The sequence below is a fragment of the Bufo bufo genome, chromosome 1 (assembly GCF_905171765.1).
Source record: "Bufo bufo chromosome 1, aBufBuf1.1, whole genome shotgun sequence".
NCBI classification, from domain to species: Eukaryota; Metazoa; Chordata; class Amphibia; order Anura; family Bufonidae; genus Bufo; species Bufo bufo.
In genome coordinates, this window is record NC_053389.1 from 64,992,734 (window position 1) to 65,015,592 (window position 22,859).

Sequence of the window (22,859 nt, forward strand, 5' to 3'; positions counted from 1 at the left end):
GAACAACAATCCGGTGGTTGCCGAGTTTTCCGGTTTTGTTGCTTCTCTTCGGAAGGTATTCGATGTGCCGGCTCGTGCTGCCTCTGCTGCGAAGCTCCTTATGTCCATCAGACAGGGTTCACAATCCGTAGCTGAATACGCCATTGAGTTTCGTACCCTGGCAGCAGAGGTGGGCTGGAATAATGAGGCTCTGGTCGCTGCTTTCTCTCATGGTCTCTCGGATGCCTTGAAGGATGAGGTTGCAGCTAAGGACCTACCAGTTGAGCTCGAGTCTCTTATTTCTTTCCTGATTTTGATTGACACCAGACTCAGGGAGAGACCTTCCTTTAAGGAGAACCTGCGGAGGTCTTCTAACAGATTGGTGCCTACGTTTGCTGTCCCACCCGTGCCTCCCTCTCCTCCCACGCCTCCTGGGGATGACTTGTCTGGGGGTGAACCCATGCAGCTGGGGTTTGCTCGCCTGTCCGAGGGGGAGAGGGCACTCCGGAGACGCGAGGGCCGATGCATGTACTGTGGTCTCGGTGGGCATTTTCGGTTGGCATGTCCGAACCGTCCGGGAAAACGCTCGTACCTGAGATCCTGTCGGGGGCAGATCTTGGGTGGAGTCTCCTCGTCCCCGGTTTCCCGTGTTGACAAACCACTGATCACTGTTGTCCTCTCCTGGGTCGGGGGCTCGGTGACGACCCAGGCGTTGGTGGACTCTGGTGCTGGTGGTTTGTTCATTGATAGTGTGTTCGCTGCCGCCAATTCCATTCCTCTGCAGGCTCGAGGTTCCCCACTGGCTCTTGAGGCGATAGACGGCAGACCCCTTCTGCCGCCACACGTGACTCATGAGACCCTTCCAGTGGGGATAGCCATTGGTGCCGTTCACAGAGAGTCGGTCTGCCTCCAGGTTATTTCGTCTCCACACTACTCGGTGGTCTTGGGGTACCCCTGGCTCCAGAAGCATAATCCGACTTTCGATTGGAGATCGGCCAAGATCCTCTCGTGGTCACCGCAGTGTGGGGCTAGTTGCATCCATGGGTCTGTCAAGTTGCTGTGTACTTCCTCGGACTCTCTGTTGCCTCCTGAATATGAGGAGTACCGGGATGTATTCGATAAGGTGCGCGCGGTTGCCCTACCTCCGCACCGCCCATACGATTGTGCCATAGAGTTACAATCTGGTGCCGTTCCTCCTCGTGGCAAAGTCTATCCACTGTCGGTAGCGGAGAATGAGGCCATGGAGGAGTACGTGAGGGAGGCGCTTTCACGCGGACACATTCGCAAATCCTCGTCCCCGGCAGGGGCTGGATTTTTCTTTGTGAAAAAGAAGGGCGGTGAGTTGAGGCCTTGCATCGATTACAGGGGTCTCAATCGCATCACGATCAAGAACGCTTACCCGATACCCTTGATTTCCGAGCTGTTCGATCGCCTTAAAGGGGCCACGGTCTTTACCAAACTCGACCTGAGGGCGGCATATAACCTGGTAAGGATCAAGGCGGGCGATGAGTGGAAGACCGCGTTTAACACCAGGACCGGTCATTATGAATCCTTGGTTATGCCCTTTGGGTTGTGCAATGCGCCCGCAGTCTTTCAGGAATTCATCAACGATGTTTTCCGTGACCTGTTGCAGCAGTGTGTGGTGGTCTATTTGGATGACATCTTGGTATATTCTGAATCCATGGAGGCCCACATTCTGGATGTCAGACGAGTGTTGCAACGGTTACGAGAGAACAAGCTGTTCGGTAAGCTTGAGAAATGCGAATTTCACCGATCCCAGGTAACCTTCTTAGGTTACATCATTTCCGCTGAGGGGTTCTCCATGGATCCTGAGAAGGTTTCGGCTGTCTTACAGTGGCCCCAGCCCAGTGGTCTTCGTTCCCTGCAGCGCTTTTTGGGCTTCGCCAATTATTATCGGAAGTTCATCAGGGACTTTTCCATGCTGGCCAAGCCTCTCACGGATCTGACCAGGAAGGGCAGTAATTCCCAGGTCTGGCCGCTCGAGGCCATCCGAGCTTTTGAGGCCCTAAAGTCCGCCTTTGTGTCGGCTCCGATTCTGTCGCATCCCAACCCTGGGTTGCCCTTTGTCCTCGAGGTGGACGCGTCTGAGACGGGAGTAGGCGCCCTTCTGTCTCAGCGTAGAACACCAGAGGGTCCTCTGCTTCCCTGTGGGTTTTACTCCCGGAAACTGTCTCCCGCGGAGTGCAACTATCAGATTGGTGACAGGGAGTTATTGGCCATCGTGCAGGCCCTTAAAGAATGGAGGCACTTGCTCGAGGGTTCGGTGGTTCCGGTTCTCATCCTGACGGACCACAAGAATCTGACCTACCTTTCTGAGGCCAAGAGATTGACACCACGTCAGGCCAGATGGGCTCTGTTCTTGTCACGTTTTAATTACGTGGTCTCCTACCTACCCGGTTCCAAGAACATCAGGGCGGATGCCTTATCACGGCAGTACTCCGAGCTGTCCAGGGAGGAGTCGATTCCGACTTCGGTCATACCTCCGAATCAGATCCTGGCCGCCATTCGCACCAGCCTGACCTCTCCCCTGGGTGAGCAGATTTTGGCGGCTCAATCTGGTGCTCCCTCTGGGAGACCCAACGGCAGATGTTTTGTGCCTGAGGAGTTGCGCACTCGGTTGTTGCGAACCTACCATAACTCCAAGACCGCGGGGCATCCTGGAAAGAATCAGCTGTCCTGGGCTGTTTCACGTCTGTTCTGGTGGCCTTCCCTACGTTCCGACATCGCCGCATATGTAGCGGCATGCTCCGTTTGTGCCCAGAGTAAGTCCCCTCGGCACCTTCCGTTGGGCCTTCTGCAACCCATAGCCACCGGGGAGCGCCCATGGTCACACCTGGGGATGGATTTCATTGTGGACCTCCCTGCATCCCGAGGCCATACGGTCATTCTCATGATTGTGGATCGGTTTTCCAAAATGTGCCACTGTGTTCCTCTCAAGAAGTTACCCTCTGCACAAGAGTTGGCCACGATTTTTGCCAGGGAGGTCTTCCGGTTGCACGGTTTGCCCAAGGAGATTGTGTCGGATCGGGGGAGTCAGTTTGTGTCCAGGTTCTGGCGCGCCTTTTGCTCCCAGTTGGGGATTCATCTCTCCTTCTCCTCGGCCTACCACCCTCAGTCCAATGGGGCCGCAGAACGATCCAATCAGGCCTTGGAGCAATTCCTTCGTTGCTATGTCTCCGATCACCAAGACAATTGGGTTGACCTCCTGCCTTGGGCTGAGTTTGCCAGGAACACGGCGGTGAACTCTTCCTCTGGGACGTCTCCCTTCATGGCCAATTATGGGTTCCAACCTGCCGTGTTACCGGAGGTATTCTCTCCCCAGGATATTCCGGCTGTGGAGGATCACCTTTCCGTCCTACGTGCTTCTTGGGTACAGATCCAGAAGTCCCTTGAGGTCTCTGCGCAGCGCCAGAGACTCCAGGCTGATCGCAGACGAGCGCCTGCTCCTTCCTACCAGGTCGGAGACCGTGTATGGTTGTCCACCCGCAACCTTCGAGTGCCCACTCCCAAGCTGGCGCCTCGCTTTGTTGGTCCCTTCCGAGTGCTTCGCAGGGTAAACCCGGTAGCCTATGCCCTTGCGCTTCCTCCTGGCATGCGGATCTCCAACGTGTTTCATGTCTCCCTGTTGAAGCCACTGGTGTGTAATCGTTTCACTTCCTCGGTTCCTCGGCCTCGTCCGGTCCAAGTGGGCAATCGTGAGGAATATGAGGTGAGCAATATCCTGGACTCACGCCTGGTCCGCGGTCGGTTGCAGTTTTTGGTCCATTGGCGTGGTTATGGTCCAGAGGAGCGTTCCTGGGTTTCCTCCGCAGATGTCCATGCTCCTGCCTTGCTCCGAGCCTTCCACGCACGCTTCCCTCAGAAACCGTTTTGTGCTCCGCGGAGGAGGGGCCCTTGAGGGGGAGGTACTGTCATGGTCTTACCTTCCTGCTGTTCTCCTTCGTTTGACATGTGCTGGCGGCCATCTTGGTTTCTGGGTTTCTTGTAGCCTTCCACCCTGCGGCTCCTCCTTCCCACTGGGAGGAGCTGGATGCCTAGCTCATATATATAGGAGGTCTGTGGCTTCAGTTCCTTGCTTGGTCCTCTTGTGTTCACATGCTTCTAAGACTGCTGCTGCTTCTGGTTCCTGATCCTGGCTTCGTCTGACTACCCTGCTGGTTCCTGATCCTGGCTTCGTCTGACTACCCTGCTGGTTCCTGATCCTGGCTTCGTCTGACTACCCTTCTGGTTCCTGACCTCTGGCTTCGCAAAGACTCTGCTCGGTTTCACCATCCGTTTGGACTTTTGCTTTACAGCTTTATTTTCAATAAAGCCTTCTTATTTTCACTTATCTCTTGTTGTACGTCTGGTTCATGGTTCCGTGACACTTACAGACTGAGGGCATCAGAACTCCAGTGATGTTGAAGGGGGAGTTTTAACGAGTGAGAAAACAGAGCAGTATCAGGATGATAATTGATGGCATTAGCAAGAAAGAAAGTGCCCCAGTATCTGCAATCAGAAAGGCTCTTGTGTTAAATGTTCAGAAATGAACTGGTTAAATAGGGAAGATCCAAAAAGATGGTCAGGAACTGTGAAATAGAGAAATTCATTTCCCCCCCCCCCGACCTTCACACAGAAACATTCCTGAGATAAGAGGAGCAGGGAAAGGGGGGAGGGAATCATGGGGGCAGGGAATCATGCAGAGTAAGTGATGTTATATGTGTAAGATTATTATAGAAGACAAAGAATTGTTCAATAATCTTTTTTGTTTTCTCTTCTTGCTTCTTTCCCAAGCAGTGTACTGTGGGAATCCAGCTTTTAACAAAATGACTGTATGATTACAACATGTATATTGTCTTTCAGCGACAGACCATCAGCAATTCTGGGTGTAGTGTGGCTATCTGTTTCCAGGAAAGCTGTGTTTGTCTGTGCTACAAGTTTTTGGGATGAAAACAGTGTGGCTAGGTTGGAAGACATAAATGATTCAGTGGAATGTGAATGGGTGTGGCTTTGTGACTGATGGATGTTTTTAGCAGAGCTGTGAATGCAATTCATATTTTATGTGTAAGGGCGTGGTTATGAGCTGTTAATGAAAATTAGTACATGAAAATGTATATGAATGCGTATGGAGTACGGTATTTGTTTTTTAAATAATATGCGCATTGAGGATTTTATTTTCTTTTTCTTGGAAGTTTTTGGTTTTTATTGGTGCCAACAGCATTGATCAAGCTGTACATTTTTTTTTATCGAAGTCAATGAAAAGTTTCTTATGGGCCCTTTGTGTGTTCATGTCTGTATTGTCAGATCTGTTTGTTTCAATGTTTGAAGTTATGTGTTACATGTTAAGTGTTGTGCTTAACATCAGAGCTCTGTTCTAATGGACAGCTGGCAGATTACTGACGGACAAAAGGAGGACCACAGCATCCGACTGAACGGGGTGGACTTAGATGACTCAGAGCGGAGGGAGGAGGATAGGGGTGGACGTTACAGACAACGACAGCCCTTGTGCCCATCCGCTAGTTATAAGACACTCCCATGGAAGATGAGAAGTCCTGTTTTGTTTTCCAGTCTACTAATTCCGCGATAGGAAAAGTTGGATACTTCTGTAAGCCAAAATGCAGAGTAACATCAAGCGGCATTGGGTGGTTCAGTGGTGCCAACCATAGGTAGTGTTCCTTTGGCATTGCTACAGCCCTGATGTCAAACGCCTCATTGAAGTGAGGAAAAAGTAAGTCTGCCACCCTATGATGGGCCTGCAGAGTCTGTGGGACCCAGATCCCAGAAGAGAGAGTGTTGTGCTGTGTGTGGTATTCCTCGTCCACACCACACGAGAGGATTGTATTCCATGTTGACCATGCCCGGATCACTGTCCGTCCCCACAGACACCCATGTTTTTTGTTATAAGGAGAACACAAAGACAGGGAGGGTGGGGGGAGTTAGATCAAGATTAGGAAACAGGGAATTCAGTATCGCCTCTACTTTTAAACATTTTTAGCAGATTCATTCTGGCCCAATGATATCCCTCACTCTGGGTGATAAAGAAGTAGTCCCGTTTTTGATTGATACTGGAGCAGCCAAGACAGTTGTGCACAGCAAACATGGCCTCCCCTGATTTACTCCCCAAGGACACCAGTCTTTGGGTAGAAGTGGATGGGAAAGTAGTACGCTCCCTTCTCAACAAAACCATCCATATTAGATTTGCCCCTAACCAAGATGCGCTTCCCCGTTTGCTGGTCAGTGGTAACGCCCCTTGTTGCCTCCTAGGTGCAGATTTGCTTGCAAAAGTACATGCTAGTATCTCATATCAGGAGGACGGCACTGTGAAGTTTACAGGTGCCCTCAACGACCAGGAACTTTGTTTGTTGGCCATTAGTGATAAAATTCCCTGGTCCATGTTTGTATCAGTACTCCCAGAAGGGGAAAAAAGCAAAACCACTCACCATTGGATGGTACATGACCTACATGCCGTTAATGAGGCCACAGTTTCTAACGCCCACAGCGTGCCCAATACACACACCTTGTTGGCTCAGGTTCCCATTACCCCCACTCACTCCACTGTGATTGATTTGTCCTTTAGTCCCTACCGCCTCACAGATGAGGTGGTAGATGCTTTTTTTGCCTAGAACTGGCAATTTTGTGCTCCCCCACAATGTACTATCAGATTATTACATTTAGATTGTATTGTTATGAAGTGAGTGGCCATGACTCAGCTGTCCTCACCCAACTGCATGGCCAGCAATAACGCCCCGTAACATATTATTCAGTCAGACTTGATCCCGTGGCCAGAGGTGCCCCTTTAAGCATCAGAGCTGTAGTAGTTGTACTAGCTATGTTTGATGAAAGCTCTGAGATAGTTCTGAACCACAAAGTGATGGTGATATTACATCTATCCTCATGAACGTACAACCCAAATGATTGTTTTGTTGCTCGTTATTTGAGAATGCAGTGTTCCATTTTGTTGCCTGACAATGTTGCTCTCCAAAGGTGTAATACTTTGGACCCAGCCACCCTGTTGCCTCTGGACCAAGGGGGGAGGGAAGAGTTAGGGCACCACACTTTATAACAATACAATCTAAATGTAATAATCTGATAGTACATTGTGGGGGAACACAAAATTGCCAGTTCTAGGCATAAAAAGCATCTACCACCTCATCTGTGAGGCGGTAGGGACTAAAGGACAAATCAATCACAGTGGAGTGAGTGGGGGTAATGGGAACCTGAGCCAACAAGGTGTGTGTATTGGGCACGCTGTGGGTGTTAGAAACTGTGGCCTCATTAACGGCATGTAGGTCATGTACCATCCAATGGTGAGTGGTTTTGCTTTTTTCCCCTTCTGGGAGTACTGATACAAAAATGGACCAGGGAATTTTATCACCAATGGCCAACAAACAAAGTTCCTGGTCGTTGAGGGCACCTGTAAGCTTCACAGTGCCGTCCTCCTGATGTGAGATACCAGCATGTACTTTTGCAAGCAAATCTGCACCTAGGAGGCAACAAGGGGCGTTACCACTGACCAGCAAACGGGGAAGCGCATCTTGGTTAGGGGCAAATCTAATATGGATGGTTTTGTTGAGAAGGGAGCGTACTACTTTCCCATCCACTTCTACCCAAAGACTGGTGTCCTTGGGGAGTAAATCAGGGGAGGCCATGTTTGCTGTGCACAACTGTCTTGGCTGCTCCAGTATCAATCAAAAACGGGACTACTTCTTTATCACCCAGAGTGAGGGATATCATTGGGCCAGAATAAATCTGCTAAAAATGTTTAAAAGTAGAGGCGATACTGAATTCCCTGTTTCCTAATCTTGATCTAACTCCCCCCCCCCCCTCCCTGTCTTTGTGTTCGCCTTATAACAAAAAACATGGGTGTCTGTGGGGACGGACAGTGACCCGGGCATGGTCAACATAGAATACAATCCTCTCGTGTGGTGTGGACGAGGAGTACCACACACAGCACAACACTCTCTCTTCTGGGATCTGGGTCCCATAGACTCTGCAGGCCCATCACAGGGTGGTAGACTTACTTTTTCCTCACTTCAATGAGGCGTTTGACATCAGAGCTGTAGCAATGCCAAAGGAACACTACCTATGGTTGGCACCACTGAACCACCCAATGCCGCTTGATGTTACTCTGCATTTTGGCTTACAGAAGTATCCAACTTTTCCTATCGCGGAATTAGTAGACTGGAAAACAGGACTTCTCATCTTCCATGGGAGTGTCTTATAACTAGGGGATGGGCACAAGGGCTGTCGTTGTCTTTAACAGTCCGGACTGTTAAAGATGTGTGAATTTTATTCTATATTTTGTATCTCTAGGACTGTAATGAGTTAACTTTTTCTTCTCCAAGTGCCCACCCACCCCCCTCTTTGTTTCAAGACTGCAGAAGAGGGGGGGGGGGGGGGGCAAAGAGCTGTGCTGTGAGAAGTGTCTGATTTCTCATCCTTGTACAGGCGTCCCTACAAGGGAGCTATATAGAGAGTGAAGGAGTGCATAAGCCAATCATATGGCTTGATGATATGTATATATTATCCACTGCCTATAGAGAAGCACCTCTTTGAAGTGTCACATATGACGTATGCAGTATTATTGTTAGAATAGAAGCCATTACAAAATGGCGATGGTAACCAGATGTTTACATTAGTTCACATTCCAAAGTAGGGCCCAGTGCGCAGATGCCAGGGTGTTATCTCCTCTCTCTTATCTCTTCTTCCTTTTTGACCAATGAAACAATGTTTAAGCCTCAGTGAGGACTGCCCTCTTCTGAAGATGTATATACGCTTCCCCCATGTAATAAAAGTTAGAGATTGCATTGACCATCTATGTGTCACCGTCTAGTCTCTCAGCCACGCGTGGATATTAACCCCTGGGGGGCGGGGGGGTACATTGATTTTGAACACCAGAGTGTATCTTAAATGCCCTAATTTAGGGCGTCTTTATCAGGTGTCGTTTTTGACACGGTTTTAGATTTCGTCCTTTTCAATGGGAAGATTAGATTTGGAGTCGTCACAGAACCTGCATGAAGAATGGTCGCGTCTCTTATTTTCCCACACTGGCTTTTTTTTTTTTTTTTAAAACAGTTTTTATTAATGAGGTTATCCGAGGCTAAAAAAATGCCCCCTTCCCCCCACCATATGCCCGGGCCCCTCACACTGATTCTACTTACCTCGCTCCCTGCACTGTACAGATGAAAACATGCGATGTCGGGAGAAAGGGGGCAGCCAATGGCAGGCGGTGACGGAGACGAGCCTCCCTACTGTCACCCGCGATACTAGGGAGGCTTGTCCCCATAACACCGCCTGCCATTGGCTGCTCCTTCCCCCCCCCCCCCAACACCAGATGTTTTCATCCGCGCACAGGAAGAAGCAGCAGCGGCCGTGCGGGGACCAGGGGTGACGCGGGGAGCCAGGTAGGTAGAATCAGTGTGAGGGGCCCGGGCATATGTGGGGGCAATTCCATTTCTATGGTTCTACACATGATAGAACATGTCCTTTTCTTGTCCGGTATCCGGACCGCAAACTGGAAACAGTGGTGTGCATGAGAGCAAGCAGTTTTCCCTTTGAAATCAATGGAGATGACCTGCAAGAGCTTTTGGTGCAGAATCCGCGTGTTCATGCGCTCACGCTGCGGCAAATCCACGCTATTTGGGGCGGATTTTGGCACGATATGTGACCGTATCCGTATAGCAACTCCAGATGCAGGAAATTCCACATTACATGCAGTTTTTACCATGATTTGCGTTGCATAATCTGCAACATGCTCATATTCCCCTGTGCGCTCCGTGCGGATATGGTTTTCTAAACTCCATATCCAGTAAATGATGATACATCTGAACCCGACCTGACACTACGTTCGCGTGACCGTACTGGACGCCGCGTTGTAGCAGGGACACACAATCTCCTGTCACACACACTGCGCACAACAACTACACTGCCAGCTCCGCCGCTGCTGCCTGCTTATAAAGCAACACGCGCTTTGCAATTGGCTGCTGTGTGATCACATGGTATTGAGTGGGCGTTGCCATAGAGGACAGGAACTGAGGTGTTTGGATTCTACACTGAGGGGAAGGGGAGCAGCTGAATCTTATTGGGAAGATGGTGGTGTACGAGTGCGTGGTGTGTCGCAGGACGGTGTTCTCCAGCAGGCGGAAACATGTCTACGAGAAGGGACACCGGCAGCGGCTGACGAGTATCCTCCGTGCCTTCAGTGATAAGGTGATATATATAATGATGGCTGCGGTTACAACCCTCTGTACTGAATGGCACAGGCCGAGTGCTGCAATTAGCATAATGGGATTGTAGCAGCCAATCACGTTACAGCTTTAAATCTCCAACTGCCAGGTATAAATAAGAACTGAAATCCTATTGGCTGTCATAGGTAACCACTCCAATTTTACTGTTTCGCTAGTTACTACAGTCGAGAAGATTATAGCAACCAATCACAGCTCTGCTTTCGTTTCTTTAGGTGCGCTCGGCAAGTGAAAGCAGCCTTGTGATTGGCTGCTATGGGCAACAAACCAGTTTTATATTTTAGACAGTTTGTAGGAGAATTTTTATGTTTGTGAGTTTGTAACCGATATAAAATTATGCTATAGAGAAGCGGCTCCCTCTGTAGCCCAAAATAAGTTGGACCTTGGGTAGTGTTGAGCGAACTTGTGTTTTTAAGTTCTGCGTTCAAAGTTCGGTTTATCGAAGTATCCCGTTATGGATTCTGCTACCACGGACCATAACGGAATTTAGAATCCATAACGGGATTCTTCGATAACCCGAACTTTAGAAGCCGAACTTAAAAAACAAGTTCGCTCAACACTATCCTTGGGTTGTCTAGATTGACACCTCAGAGGAAGGGGCAGCCATGTAACTGATGCCCTTAAAGGGGTTTTCCAGGTTAAGGATTTTAATGGCCTATTCTCAGGATAGGCCAATATCAGCATGGTGGGGGCCTTACTCCCGCCACCCCCACCTGTCTGCCGTTCCCTGCAGCCTCTGGTGCTACAACTAATACTTTAACGCCATGGCGACACTAGTCGCCAAGTATGCCGAGTAGTGATGATCCCATAGAAATTAATGGTATCGCCGTGCCCGTCGCAAGAAATCCAGCTGTGTTGGGATCACTGCTACTCGGAGAACCTGGCTGTGACGGCTGTCTTACGACCAGTGTAGCTGTAGCGTAAATGGAGCAGGACGCAAATCTAGTGGTCGTACCAGGTTACTGCAGCTCAGCTCCATTCACTGGAACCCAGCATGGCTGCCGCATATGGACAGAGGCTCCATTTAAAGTGTCCGTTCTGGACTGCCTCCTCTCTCTCCATTTTCCCGTCCCTGCGCCATATACATCCGGCTTGCTCATGGGAATGGTCTCATGCACCAATCCAGCTAAGGCTACTTTCACACTTGCATTATTTTCCGGTATTGAGATCCGACAAAGGATCTCAATACCGGATAAAAACGTTTGTCCCCATGCATTCTGAATGGAAAGAAATCCATTCCGGGTGCATCAGGATCTCTTCCGTTTTGTGACCGGACACACAACCGCTGCAAGCTGCGGTTTTGTATCCGGTTATAAAAATGGGGAAAAAAAACGTATCCATCACTGAAAACAATGTAAGTTAATGGTGACAGATCCATTTTTTAGGAGCCTAAAAAACTGATCTGTCACCCGTTGACTTTCAATGTATTTAGTCACGGATCCGTTTTTTTCCGTTTTGATTTCTCACAACTGCATCCTAACGGAACGGATGCATTTAATCCGTTTAATTCCGGTATTGAGATCCCCTGCCAATGCAGTATAAATCTTCAGTTTCAGACGCTATGCTGAGGACACTTGCATATGACCGTATGCCCTCCGTAATGCCGTGCACGTCGAGCCGCCCGCGGCCTGCACTCATGTGATATTATCAGTGAGCGACAATAGCCCCACGGGCGGCCTGACGTGCACAGCATCATTGTAATCTATGATGCTGTGTACTCCCGTGCGCACGATCAATGCCGCTCCGGGACAAATGGCCCGCTCACGGACGGCATACACGGTCGTGTGCGAGAAGCCTTACAGGAAAGCCCCTTTAAGAATGACTAGAGCAGCACTTGATATACAGTAAGTTAACATTTTCCTTCCGTATGTGGCTTCCGTCTAGGTGGCAGCTGCACGTAAAATGATCAAGGCTGCCACAGTCGTAAGGTATGACCCCCAGGAGCATGAGCAGAAGTTCTGGTGTCACTGCTGTGAGGAAGAAGTGAGAAAACACACGAGTGATGGCGACCTGACCGTCCTGTACGGAGGGATGCTGGAGCACATGAGGAGGTACAGTAATGTACAGTACTGGCTGGGGTCCTATAGATACCAGTAAATAAGGGGAAACTGAATGGGTGCCTATGCATATCTCTGGACCCTGTGGCAAACCTGCACTTGGATTGACCCCCGAAAAAGTTTTTTTTTTTTTTTTTTTTTTCTTTTTTGTCCGGTAAGCGCCGCGGCCTTCTCTAAGCTCACCAAGCACAGCGCCGTACATTGTATAGCGGCTGTGTTTGGTATCGCGCTCAGCCCCATTCACTTCTATGGGGCTGAGCTGCTCCTAGGCCACGTGACCGATGAACATGACATCACTGGCCTAGGAAAAGCTGTGAGAAGGCCTGAGTGCTACTGCAAGCGCTCGTGCCTTCTCAAACAGCTGATCGCAGGGGTCCTGGGTGTGAGACCACCACGATCACATACTGAGGACCTGTCCAGAGGAGAGGTCATCAGTATAGAAGTCTCAGAAAACCCCTTTAAACTACTTTTTACAATTTAAAATTTAACATACTGAATCGAGTCATATAAAACAACATATTCCTCAAATGGGTGTTCTGATTTTAAAAGGAAACCAGAAAACTTTCACGTAGTGGCTGAAATAAAATAAAAACCAGACCGTTACCCACCTTGCCGATCCCACTCCATTTCTCCCGGCTTGGTTCTGCTGACCTGGATGCAGCAGTGACATCACATCGACAATGCGTGACCACTGCAGCCTGCCTGAGGCCAGTGATTGGCTGCAGCGGTCACTCCTTGATGTGATGCGTCACCCTGCTGCTGGGAGAACAGGAGCAGCAATGTGTTTGTGTTTTCTCGCCCAGTTTCCTTGGGGGACACAGAAGACCTTGGGTATAGCTCATCTCCATAGGAGGCGTGACACTAAGTGAAAGCTGTTAAGCCCCTCCTCCACAGCTATACCCTCAGCCTGGAGAGAGAGACAGTTTTTGCTTAGTGTCCAAGGAGGCAAGACACTCCCTGCTCTGCAGGGCTGTTTTCTCCTTGTTTAAATTTTAGATTTTTACTTTTTTCTTTTCTTTTTGTTCCAGATCATCAGGGACAACAGAGACGCACTAGACCTCTCTGTTTTCCCGGGGTTGAGCTGCGCCAGTGCCGGTCACCCGCACTGCTGCCTCCCCCACAGAAGGCAAGGTGGATCAGGGCAGCCCAGCTCCCCTGCATCCCGCCAGTGCAAGGGTCGCCCGCACGCCAAGTCCCTCTTCCAGCGTCCTGCCACTACGGTGCCAGTAGCTGAAGGGGCGACCCTGCTGGAATGGACCGAGGGTGAAGACGGCTGTGATAAGAGAGAGGCTTCTCCAGCCCTACGTCCCCCACCCTGGTCTCCTGCGTGCCTGACCCCCATACTGGGCCTCTGGACCCTTCTGTCACTGCTGGACCTTGGCTGGCCCCTGGGGTGCCGCAGATCGACAATCTGCTCCCTGCCTCCCCCCCCCCCTTTCCTGGCCCTCATAGGACATGCAGCTAGCACAGCTAGCTGCAGAAGCTGCTCCTCTATCCGCACAGGCACCCGGTCTCTGGGTCCCCCCATCTCCTTACCGGAGGGTTGCTCAAGGCCTGAGGCTGTGGAGCAAGGCCTCGCCTCCGGCCAGCATTAAGATTCAGGTGCGGCCGGGCGCCGCAAAAATTTTAGCCCAGGCTCCGCAGCCTGCTAGGCCGCCATTCCGGGCCCTGACTCTTCCGGCGGCGGGGTGGGCTCCCGCGGCCGACGAGCCGCCATTCAGGGCCCCTGACTCTTCCGGCGGCGGGGTGGGCTCCCGCGGCCGACGAGCCGCCATTCAGGGCCCCTGACTCTTCCGGCCGCCGGGGTGGGCTCCCGCGGCCGGCGAGCCGCCATTCCGGGCCCCTGACTCTTCCGGCGGGGTGGGCTCCCGCGGCCGGCATTGGGCTTGACTAGGCCCCAGCAGGCCCGTCCGTCCGTCGGTGCCGGTCGGCGGGGCTCCGCAAATTTTGTCCCAGGCTTCGCGGCCTGCTGGGCCGCAATTCCGACCGGCCCGCGGGGTGGGCACCCGCGGCCGGTTTGAAGCGCATTCCGCCTCAGGTCCCGGCGGTACATAAGGGCCGGGCGCCGCAAATTTAGTCCCCGGCTTCGCGGCCTACTAGGCCGCAAAATTCCGGCCTCTGGTGGAGAGGGCGGGAACTTCTCCAGGCGCGAATTCTTCCCGCCTGGAGGTTCCTCCGCCCCCAGGGGATCGCAGCGCCGCTCTCCAGGCCGGATCCCTGTTAACCCTTTGGGTACAGGCCGGCTCCCAATGGGCCTGTATGGTTGGCCCCCTTTTTTTCCTGACTCGCAGACGATCTGTGCCCCTATATGGTGGCTCCCCTTTAACCTCAGAGAGGCTATGTTTAAAATATATAAATGAAAAAAAAAAAAAAAAAAGAATAATAGATAACTGATTTCTATTGGACTGCGCAGGATGCTGCAGCCTCATCAGAGTGCTGCATGACCTCTTTCCACAGGCGGCATGGTGTTGCGCTCCCAGCCTGCGTCGCTGCTAGGGCATTTCCCCTTTTAGGCAGTTTTCTTGCTCTCTTCCAGGATACGGCGCTGGCCAAGTGCATGCGGCCCTTCCATAGGCAGCATTCATCACCCTCTCCAGTTTAGGTGCCTGCCATGTGCACCCCCCCCCTCCTAGGCGGGATACTGCACTCTCCCTGGCTGCCGACTGGCCATGTGCATGACCCCCTTCTTAGGCGGAATACTGCACCTTCACCGGATACGGTGCTGGCCATGTGCACGACCCCCTTCCTTAGGCGGAACGCTGCACTCTCTTTGGATTTGCTGCCGACTATGTGCGTGACCCCCTTCTATGGGCGGAACGCAGCACTCACTGGATTCGCTGCCGGCCATGTGCGTGACCCCCTTCTCTAGGCGGAACGCTGCACTCTTACTGGATCGGTTGCCGATCATGTGCGTGACCCCCCTTTTTAGGCGGAATACTGCACTCTCACCGGATACGGTACTGGCTATGTGCACGACCCCCTTCCATAGGCGGAACGCTGCACTCTCACTGATGTGCTATGATGTACTTATGTACTATGTTATGTACTATGTTGCTATGCTGCACTCTCACTGGTTTCGCTGCCGGCCATAGGCATGACCCCCTTTCATAGGCGGTATGCTGCACTCTCATTGGATTCGCTGCCGGCCTTGGATATGCCTCCTTCCCTCAGGCAGCATACATACATGTTTTCTCGCAGGTACGTTGCTGGCCATGTGCATGTACCCCATACATGGCAGGGTGCTTGCAGCTGTCGGCCATATGCATGACTCCTCTTCCGTGGGCGGTGTATGCACTCTCACTGGATTCGCTGCCGGCCATGTGCGTGACCCCCTTCTCTAGGCGGAACGCTGCACTCTTACTGGATCGGTTGCCGATCATGTGCGTGACCCCCCTTTTTAGGCGGAATACTGCACTCTCACCGGATACGGTACTGGCTATGTGCACGACCCCCTTCCATAGGCGGAACGCTGCACTCTCACTGATGTGCTATGATGTACTTATGTACTATGTTATGTACTATGTTGCTATGCTGCACTCTCACTGGTTTCGCTGCCGGCCATAGGCATGACCCCCTTTCATAGGCGGTATGCTGCACTCTCATTGGATTCGCTGCCGGCCTTGGATATGCCTCCTTCCCTCAGGCAGCATACATACATGTTTTCTCGCAGGTACGTTGCTGGCCATGTGCATGTACCCCATACATGGCAGGGTGCTTGCAGCTGTCGGCCATATGCATGACTCCTCTTCCGTGGGCGGTGTATGCACTCTCGCTGGATTCGCGGCCAGCCAGGGGCATGCCTTCCTTCCTCAGGCGACATACACACATTCTCACTGACTGTGTTTGTCTCTCGCCGGTACGTTGCTGGCCATGTGTATGACTCCCATACATGGCGGGGTGCTCGCACTCTCCCTGGATGAGATGCTGGCTATGTGCATTATCCCCCCCTTTTTTTTTTTTTTTTTTTCTGGGTGGCATGCTACACTCTCAACGGATACATTGCGGGCCATGAGAATGGCCCTCTAACATGGGTGGAACGCTTGCACTTCCATTGGATACGGCGCTGGCCTTGTGCGTGACCACCCCTCATTCCATGGGCAGAATTTGGCACGCTCATGAGATTCACGGCTGTCCTTGTATGGCTGTGCTGGACTTGTACATGTCCCCCTTCATGGGCAGAGTAGTTGCACTCTCGCTGAGTTCAGTGTTGGGTGTATTATTGCACATTCACTTAATGCTAGGATACCCCTGTGCATGTTCCCCTTTCACTAGGTGGACCTCCTGCGTTCCTGCTGGATTATAGGGTATGTCCTGCTTCTCTGAAGTAGGTACGGCCTTAGGCATCACTCCCTTTTGGGACGGGCCTTTGCACTCTTGCCGACTGCAGTTTGCCAGGTACAATTTTCCCCCCCCTTTCGGGGCGGACTGATTGCGTTCCATCGCATGCTATACTAGGCTTGTGCATAACTCCCTTTCAGGTTGCACTTTGCAATTCTGTACATGCTGTGGCGAGCCCCCTTTTTCGCTGAGTAACCTTTTTGCAGTGAGCGGACGTTCTTGTGCGTTGTTTGGGCCGTGTATGCCTTCTCCTCCTGTAGGTGGGTTGGCCTTCTCACTGCTTATGGGACTGCTCGTACGTATGCCTCACCTGCTTCCTGCGGCATACTTTTGTTTTCTTGGGATTCAATGCTTGCCGCAAGCCTTGCACTCGTCTCTAAGGAGTTCATTCTGTCCACCTGACCCGGACAGGCTCTATTGCTCTCTGCTGCACCGAGCTGGGTGGTACTCATTAATTTAGTTGGCCTTTCATCCCAGGGAGTGTTCATGGGTCCTAGATGCGTGCCCATTCGTCCTTCCGCGGCATTGCTTCCCTGCGCTAGTGGTCACATGGTCGAGAGTGCTGTTGTCTGCAGCGCCCCTCGAATTCTTCGTGGCTCTGGCAGGACTGCGGTTCCCTTGCCTGCTGCAATTTCCTCCTCTTCGGATGCAGTGTGGTATGAGTCCTTCCTCTTGGCGCCTCTACGTTTCAGTCTGATCTGCTACCAGGTTCGGGCAGCTCTTCTCGGGAAGGTCACCCAACTTCTCTTGGGTGCTCGAGTACCCAGGTCCGGAGGACCTCCGCCTTGGGTTCTTCAGGGTATTCGCCTTCTGCGATGCGGTGAACCGGGCGTCTCACAGTGTAGCAGGGTTCTGCTTTTGAGCTGTCCTATGGCTTCCCTGTTGCCCACTCCTCCTCCTTTCGGTTGGAGGGTGTTATGCCGGCCTCTGTCTCGACTACCTTATCTCGCCGGCTCTGTTTGGCCCCCGCTCGGTACAGATCACTCCGATGTGGCTTCTGCCCCGCCAGACTTCAGAGGCTGTTCTTTCACTGTCCTCCCCTTTGGGGAGAGCATGGTTGTTCATGTGGATGGTTCCGGTGTTCCTTTTGGCCTCGTACTGTCTCCCTTGTTCACACTGGCTGTATTAGCTGTGTGCCTATTTACCGAGTCTACCGTGTTCTGTCCTCCCGCTGAGTGCAGATTGCGTGGTCCATTCTAAGGCAATGGTCCTGCGGTAGACTTACCTTCTCGGTAACTTGGGGGGACTACCTTTTGATCCAGATTGTCCTTTGATCTCCCACACCGGGACTGTACAACGTGGCTACATCAGCATGGACTTTAGCCTGTCTTGTCCTGGCATCTGGCGGATCCTTTGGTTCCTTTCCGTCTGTCCTTCTGCTCCCCCACTCGGGTGGATACGGAACAACGTTGCTCGAGGGCCGACGGGACCAGTTTTTGTCGACCCTTCTGCCCGTGTTACTGGTCTGCGCCTGATCACATTGGGTTTTCGCCCGCTTGCCAGGCGACTCCAGCGGGTTCGCTATGGCCGCTCCTGGCTGTGTTTCGCCAGGATCTGTTGTAAGACTTAGGGTTTTTTGTCTGGTTTTCTGTGGGAAGCTGTGCATTCCCCACTCTGAATCTCTCTCCCCATGGTTCTGTTTTTTTTTTTTTTTTTTTTTCCAGTCTGGCCTGGACCTGGGACTGGGACTCCTTTTCTTGAGGTGTCAAGTGTCGGCGCGGTTCTTCCTCTTCCAGCGTTCCCCGGCCCTCTGGGCCTGTCAAGACCTTCTTCCTCGGAGTGGCTCTTTGGTTCCTCTGTACTGTCCTTCGGTACCGCCCTGGGGACTACATACTGAGCTCTCGGCGCTCCAATCTTGTCCTTGGAGCCGTTACAGAAGTTCTCTCTACCCCTTCTGTCCTGTACGGTTGTGTTTCCGTATCAGTCGTGTCTCTGATGGGTGCCTGAATGGCCCCTTTTTGTTCCGAGCCTTCTGTCTTTTCCCAGGACAGGGCTGTTCTACATCCTGTTTCTTTCCTTCCTTCCTTCCTTCCTTCCTTCCTTCCTTCCTTCCTTCCTTCCTGTTTGCTTTTCGCTTCAACACTTCACCGATTTGGACGTTGTTTGGGCCTTGCCGTTTTTACTTGGAGATCTCCGACTCTTGTCGACGTTCGGCCTCTTGGGTTTCCAGAAGGTCCGTGCATAGGGTTGACGGACTCCAGGGTGGTTTTCCTCCGCTTTATCAGATTGGCTATTGCTGAGGTTACCGCACCAAGGGCAGGATTCTGCCTTTGGTGTCACCATTCATTTATTTCACCAGAGCGGTCGGTGCCTCCTGGGCCGGAGGCATTGGGCTTCGGCCATGCATTTGGGCAAGGCGGGCACAGGTCTTCCTTGCACGCCTTACTGAGTTCTACAGGGTGCATACTCTGGCTTTGGCAGATGCTGCCTTGGCCCGCCTGGGTCTGCAGGCGGCGGTTCATTGATGCCTTTCGGGTGCTTCACCTTGGTGCTGTGGTCCCTCCCCCTTTTGGACTGCTTTTGAACGTCCCAAGGTCTTCTGTGTCCCCCAAGGAAACTGGGCGAGAAAACGAGATTTTTGTATAACTTACCAGTAAAATCTCTTTCTCGCTCTTTCCTTGGGGGACACAGCACCCACCCATTCATTGTTTTCTCTGCACGGTTTCCGAGTTTTTTTGTTACCCGTTGGGTAGTTGGCTTGTTGGTTCCTTGTTGGACTTTGCCTTTTCTCACTACTTGGACACGCAACTGGCTGCCTCTCTCTCCAGGCTGAGGGTATAGCTGTGGAGGAGGGGCTTAACAGTCTTCACTTAGTGTCACGCCTCCTATGGAGATGAGCTATACCCAAGGTCTTCTGTGTCCCCCAAGGAAAGAGCGAGAAAGAGATTTTACTTGTAAGTTATACAAAAATCTCGTTTTTTTTATTTTATTTCAGACACGCCCAAGGAGTTGTCCGATTTCTTCCAGAAAATGGAAAACCCCTTTAACTCGCCAGCACCCCCTCCTATTCTGTGCTGCCCTTGCAACACGGAGGATTGCCTGATAGGCGCTAAAGTATCCTGTTAGAAATATGCAGTGGCGACTGTAGGAACAATATATAGGGGTGGCACAAAGATACCACAGTCAAAAATGGGGGGCACTAATAATTTCCACCACTCAATCATACTACTGAAAAAAACAATAAGATTACAAAATACGAGAGAATTGCGGTATGCAGGGATACATTTATAATAAAACAATTTACTTACAAAAGAAACTATTAAGTCGTCTGCTGTGCCGTCTGCCGTCCTCTGCTCGCTTCCGCGGATTCTTTCCCCTCCTTTCTGTCTCTCCTCTGTGCGCAGGCGCAGTGTTATGGGGGATCTGTGGATGACACTGTTATTATGCCTCTTATCAGCCCCCATTATCAGACCATATGCCTCTCATTAGCCCCCAGCAGTCTCATTTTTTTATAAAATAAAAAACCACTTACCTCTCCTGCTCCTGGACGCCGCCTGCAATTTTCTCTCTCCTCAGTCGACTGTGCTCTGAACTGGTCACAGAGCGCCCTCACGCTGTGCGCAGCCCTGCACAGCTGACAGCCGAGGACCAGGAAGCGGTAAGTACAGAGCATTCACCGCTTCCTGGTCCTTCGGTACTAATGAGCGCTTCCATAATGGAAGCGCTCATTAGTATTTGCCGGCCATTGGGGCTCAAGAGGCTGCGCAGCTGCCTTGGGGAATTAGCGGGGAGGCACCCGAGGTGGCAAGGAATAACCTAGGGGAGGGGGGCAATTGCCCCCGCTTGACCCCATGTAGCGACGCCACTGGAAATATGCCTGTTGACAGCTTCCAGCAGAATTTCAGAGTCATCCTCTAGATCAGGGGTCAACCACCTCTCGCATTTCAACTGTTGTCAAACTACAATTCCCAGCATGCTCCATTTACTTCTACAGGAGTTCCAAGAACAGTCGAGCAAGTGTGCATACTGGACAGTGGCGTACATAGAAAAGTAAGGACCCCATAGCAAGGATCAAACCGGGCCCCCCACACAGGAAACCCTTTTCAATGATCCTTGGGCCATTTTTCCTCTGCCTCATTTGTTAAAAGTTGTTCCTTCAGAGGTTATAGTCCTGACCCAAGTTTTCACCTCCTGTACAAGAGGAGATAACCCCAACTTAGACTGGGCCCCCTCTTGCCCTGGGCCCCATAGCAGTCGCATGGTCTGCCGCTATGGTAGTTACGCCCTTGATGCTGGGAGTTGTAATTTCATGTGTAGTGCTGGAGGTTGCTGACCCGCCGCCCTAGACTGTAGTGCGGGCTCTAACTCCAGATCTGCTTCTGGTGTACATTATATAGGACAAGAAATAGTAAAATTATCTTTAAAAGTTAACCATTTTCTTCACAGACCAGAACACCTCAAAGCAGTGAACCGATACTGGTGGACACATCAAGGGGAGGTAAAGATGAAGGCACAGTTTATTCTCACTGAGGATGAATATGAACGGTGAGTGCTTCTCAAAGTATTAAATCAAGTACACAGCATTATTTGAGCACTGAGAGTGAAACATATAGGCTACAGGTACCCCTACACCCTCAGTAGTTCTCAGCAGAACGCTATTTTGGCTGAGAGCTCTATCTCCCCCATTGACATACATGCTTGGCCAAACATGTATGTGATTGTCATTGGGGGGAGAGGAGTAAGTTGCGATGACCTGCTTATGTCCTGAGAGAACAAAAGGATCAAGCATTAAATGGAGTCTGTCAGCAGTTTTGACCATATTAAGCAGCTGACCGCACTAGGCAAGCTGTCTCTCAGAACAGAAGGGGGCCTGTGAAGCTGCTCAATGCAAAGAGCACAATCAAAACTGCGGACGACTCCCTTCAAGATTTAGTGCACTCGGTCCTCTTCCCAGACATCTGTGAGGCCTCTTTCACACGGGCGTTGCGTGTGAGGGCCGCATAGGGTGCGTCGCGGGAAAAATGCGCAATTTTTCCCGCGCGAGTGCGAAACGTTTTAATAGATTTTGCACGCACGCGCGTGAGAAAAATCGGCATGTTGTGTAAATTTTATTATTTTCCCTTAACATGGTTATAAGGGAAAATGATAGCATTCTTAATACACACTGCATAGTAAATTAGGGATGGAGGGGTTAGAAAAAAATAAATAAAAATTAAACTCTCCTCATCCACTTGTTCGCGCAGCCCGGCTTCTCTTCTCTCTTCTTCTTTGAGGACCTGGGAGAAAAGGACCTTTTGGTGACGTCACTGCGCTGCTTAATCTCCCCGTCATGCAGATCAGAGCATCGAGCGATGAGGGGGTGCAGCCAATAGCAGGCTGCGAAGGTGACCTGTCCCTTTGCATCACGAGTGATGTCACCCATGACACTAGGGGAGCAAGAAGGTCGTGGCCTGCTATTGGCTGCAGCCACCTGTCGCCCGATGTTGTGATGTGCACGACGGGGAGATGCAGCAGCGGCCGTGCAGGCGTCGGGGACCAGGTAAGTATGTTCTGTATGAGTGACCAGGGCATTTCAGGGGGCTTTTTACAGGATCGGTTAACCCCTTTAATGAAATTCCTCCTATATTTCATCTATAAAACGGGTACATTCATTTCTACATGACAACCGGTCATGTTTCTTGAACTAGGAGAACAGGTGTCAAAAAAAGGAAGTGGGTCAAATAAAAAAAAAATGTATGGGTGTGTAGTATGGTCCTCATAGCCTGCTTTGGGATCTTATTATACTCGTGTCTTTAATTTTAGAGGTGTGTGTGTGTGTGTGTGTGTGTGTGTGTGTGTGTGTGTGTGTTGTTTTTTTTTTTTTTGTTTTTTGTTTTTTCGTATTCGCCATTCATGCAGAGGACTTTGGGAGCCCTTTTCTCACCAGCAATCATAGAGTTGATAAATGACTGGTAATACATGTCAGGCAAACTCCTTTTAAGTTTACACTGCGTGCAGAATTATTAGGCAAATGAGTATTTTGACCACATCATCCTCTTTATGCATGTTGTCTTACTCCAAGCTGTATAGGCTCGAAAGCCTACTACCAATTAGGCATATTAGGTGATGTGCATCTCTGTAATGAGAAGGGGTGTGGTCTAATGACATCAACACCCTATATTAGGTGTGCATAATTATCAGGCAACTTCCTTTCCTTTGGCAAAATGGGTCAAAAGAAGGACTTGACAGGCTCAGAAAAGTCAAAAATAGTGAGATATCTTGCAGAGGGATGCAGCACTCTTAAAATTGCAAAGCTTCTGAA

The 22,859-nt window shown here is 51.0% G+C and overlaps 1 protein-coding gene across 2 annotated transcripts in view; it reads left to right on the top strand.

The window, feature by feature from the left end:
• The first annotated feature begins 10,002 nt into the window (after positions 1–10,002).
• Positions 10,003–22,859, top strand: part of CENATAC (centrosomal AT-AC splicing factor) — a 34,083-nt gene continuing 21,226 nt past the window's right edge. For both annotated transcript variants that reach the window (XM_040425346.1, XM_040425357.1), the window contains exons 1-3: positions 10,003–10,188; positions 12,108–12,274; positions 21,005–21,103. In XM_040425346.1, coding sequence (XP_040281280.1) covers positions 10,069–10,188; positions 12,108–12,274; positions 21,005–21,103 — 386 coding nt within the window. In that variant the 5' untranslated portion in view covers positions 10,003–10,068. The remainder of the gene's footprint in view (positions 10,189–12,107; positions 12,275–21,004; positions 21,104–22,859) is intronic.